Raw genomic sequence first — 3,177 nt, 5'->3', positions numbered from 1 at the left:
TGCAAGCAAGGGCGAATAGTTGTCTGTGGCTCATGACATCTCAGATGACTGTACGAAAGTTCATGGTGTAGTTCGCCCTACCATCTGCCCTCGTGATAATAATATCAAATGAAACAGTACACTTAAGCTCGCCACTTGGTTTTGCGACTATCGTCATATTTTCTCACTCTTTCAAGCTCGTTGTCTCGATCTACCTAGATCAAACAATCTCTATAAGCACTGCCGTAAATTAGATACGAGCGGTAACGATTTGAAAGCACTAGAAAACCTGGTGTCTGTGCTGGGTGCTTTTCAGGTTGCTACACGAATGCTCTCGGCGTCGTCTTACTGCACTTTAAGGCACATTCGCCCGGTCACTAGGGGACCGATAAATAAGATCGAGCCCGGAGGGAAGCCATCTAGGCGAGTGCCGAGTTTCTAGGATGAAGGCTCGCCTTAGCGAGAGTTTACAGCAGTACTCCGGTTTCTGCTTGTTTTCAGAGTCTGATCCATTACTGTACCGCGCTCGTGTGGCAGCTGCTTTACCCGGCATTCTCAAATACAGAAGATCGCGAAGGAGATGGTCACGAGGCCATTCGTCATCGTATGATCTACTTCAAAATCGTTGACTGCACTCCAATGTACTTGCTGCGTCTCTCAATGTGCTTGCTTCCTCTCTGGCATACGTCGGAAGGATTGTGCTAGACCATCAGATACCGTATCTGGAGTATCCTGGGAATTATTCGTCTTTGAAAAAGGCTCGCAAGCTCTGAAGACTAGTCGTGCAACTTTGTAACGCTCTGGAGTAACTGATCCGAACTCTCTCTACTCAGTATGGACTTCCTGTTCTTGCGAAGAAAGTTATTCCTTGAGCGGGTCTCTGGCACGAAGTAGGAAGAGCCGACTCGGTGATAAGACCCTCCGAGCACTCATGCTCTTGAGGAAGCAATAACATGATGATGATGCTACTGATGACCTCACCTCGACAGTTCAATGCTTGTTGATTCGATAATGTTTCGATCATTGTATCTCTACGAGCGTTTCTGATGTGTGTACGAGTTTTGTCAGTGGAAGGGTCATCGTATACCACTCCCGTAGCGTAAAATCGAAATTTACGTTTTTCGTTACGCTGCCTATCTATAATTTTTCCCCACTTACTTGCAATACATATGCACGAGATTACTAAAAACCTCCTTGGGAACCGATCCCAACGGCCCGTCATCAGAAGTAACAGTACCCGACTGAAATTGACAGGGAAAGTATATCGTCGTTGGCACACACACACACAAGAGTGTTAGCGATGACGTTGTTAGCAGACACTCTTCATGTGATGGTGTTGGAGTAGGAATATATATTCGCTTTATTCAGCGGCTGAGCTGAGGAGTTTCCTCACTAGTTTTACAAGACGTTTTCATACGAATTCGGGTAGAAGTATACAGAAACCAACAAGGAATTTCCGAAACCCCCAATGCATATTTTCCCACACTGCTCAGTTCGAACTTCAGCGCTGACACAGTAAGACGGCCAAAAAAACGCAATATTATCATCTCATGCCCGTTCGTTCAGAAGTGCTTGATTTCGTTCAACCACACTCTGGCGTATTTTTTCCCTTACAAGAAAAATAATGCTCAATTTTAAATGCCAACTATAGATAGTCAGATTTACATCACAAACAGTTACAACGCATCAGACTCAACCCCCGTACCGTAAAATTACGGATCTTACGGAGTTGCAGAGAATTGATATTTCAAGTCGTAACTGCAACACGGTGATGTCAATCTCACCTGTAATAGGAAATTAAGTTTGGCAAACCCCTCAGCGGGTTTCTCATCCATATACGCCAACGCTGTGTTATGCAATGTCACTGGGTCCAGCTCAGCCTCATCACGAGGGGGCATGTCGCTCAAACACTCCTACAGTTAAGTGCAGTTCGCGGGGATAGAGTCAGGGCATAATCATAAGTAATCGCACGAAATGTAAATACTACATAAATATTATGTTCATCACATACTCAGAATTATAAAAATAATAATAATGGGGTTTAACGTGAAGTAGTGTAATACTCTATGAGAATACACTCGCCCTTGTGAACTGCGGAATATACTCTAACTTTTATTTTTCTTATCACCGATGAAACTCCTATAAATCTATTCCAAAAAATAAAATATAAAATCTTTTGGAGATAGCGCGGGCTTATCCCAAATCGACGAATGCCAAAGTCCCTACTTTAGCGCCATCCAGATTGCCATTGCTAAGTTCAATAGCAAATTTCAAATTAATAGTTTCGACGAGAGCCGAATCACGAAGGGCGTTACCTGAAAAAATGTACGAAGAACATGCTCATCGTCAACTACATGTATTGGTGAAAATTATTGTAATCAACATTCAGAACAGCTTGGTATGGCCCGATCTACTGAGACTATAGCTAACTCGTAATTATCGATCAACATAATATGTACGCATATACACACCGACCGGCCTCTCATTACGTTACCCACTAGGATCGATAGAAAAAGTTGACTTGGTTTTTCTTTCCCTCCCGGGAGGAGTAGCTACTTGGAGGTACTCTCGAGGAACCACGCTCTAGAAGAGCTCCAAACGAGGACACCCTCGTTTTATATATGAAGGTGATGATATAGAAATTAGGACCACATTTACGTGATCTATCATCATCCCTACACACTTCTACCCGAATTCATATGTAAACTTCTATAACTAGTAAAGAGAGCTTCTGAGCTCAGCAGTTGAGGAAAGCAAACATATATTCCAATACTCGTAAAACATATAGCAGATTCAATCTAAACACAATGTCATCAGCCAGTTCGGCCGAGCAGTCTTATCAAAAAATCCTCGTGGGTTGGACTCACTATTGCCAACACTCCTCAAGGGCTTCCCGGCCTCACCAACAAGGCTTGCGTGATTCACCTGAGCCCAGTTGATCCGAGCCGTGACCACCAACCAAGGTTGTATTATATTATCTCTTTCTTCAGCTCATCCTAGGAGTTCCCTCACACCCATGAACAGAATTTTGTACCAAATTTTCATATTGTCATCACCAACACATGTGATCGATCATATACATATATTTCCTCTCAAACTGCCAGCGGCACTCCTCCCACTTGAGTGTTAATGCCAATTCCCAACTCCGGGTGCTCCTTTACGCCGCGCTCGATGATATCCGAAACCTATTCCAATAAT

At 43.5% G+C, this 3,177-nt stretch overlaps 1 protein-coding gene across 1 annotated transcript in view; it reads right to left on the bottom strand.

Moving 5' to 3' along the window:
* Pmar_PMAR026328 (hypothetical protein) overlaps positions 1–2,877 on the bottom strand; it is a gene marked incomplete at both ends in the record, with an annotated part of 4,438 nt that extends 1,561 nt beyond the window's left edge. Inside the window, 4 exons of the mRNA XM_002773137.1 lie at positions 1,138–1,220; positions 1,764–1,892; positions 2,206–2,294; positions 2,847–2,877. Of these exons, the coding sequence (XP_002773183.1) occupies positions 1,138–1,220; positions 1,764–1,892; positions 2,206–2,294; positions 2,847–2,877 (332 nt within the window). The remainder of the gene's footprint in view (positions 1–1,137; positions 1,221–1,763; positions 1,893–2,205; positions 2,295–2,846) is intronic.
* Positions 2,878–3,177: the final 300 nt, after the last annotated feature.

Source organism: Perkinsus marinus (genome assembly GCF_000006405.1).
Source record: "Perkinsus marinus ATCC 50983 genomic scaffold scf_1104296959300, whole genome shotgun sequence".
NCBI lineage: Eukaryota > Perkinsozoa > Perkinsida > Perkinsidae > Perkinsus > Perkinsus marinus.
Note: the sequence above shows the minus strand (reverse complement) of the source record. Positions and strands in the feature narration are given on the sequence as shown.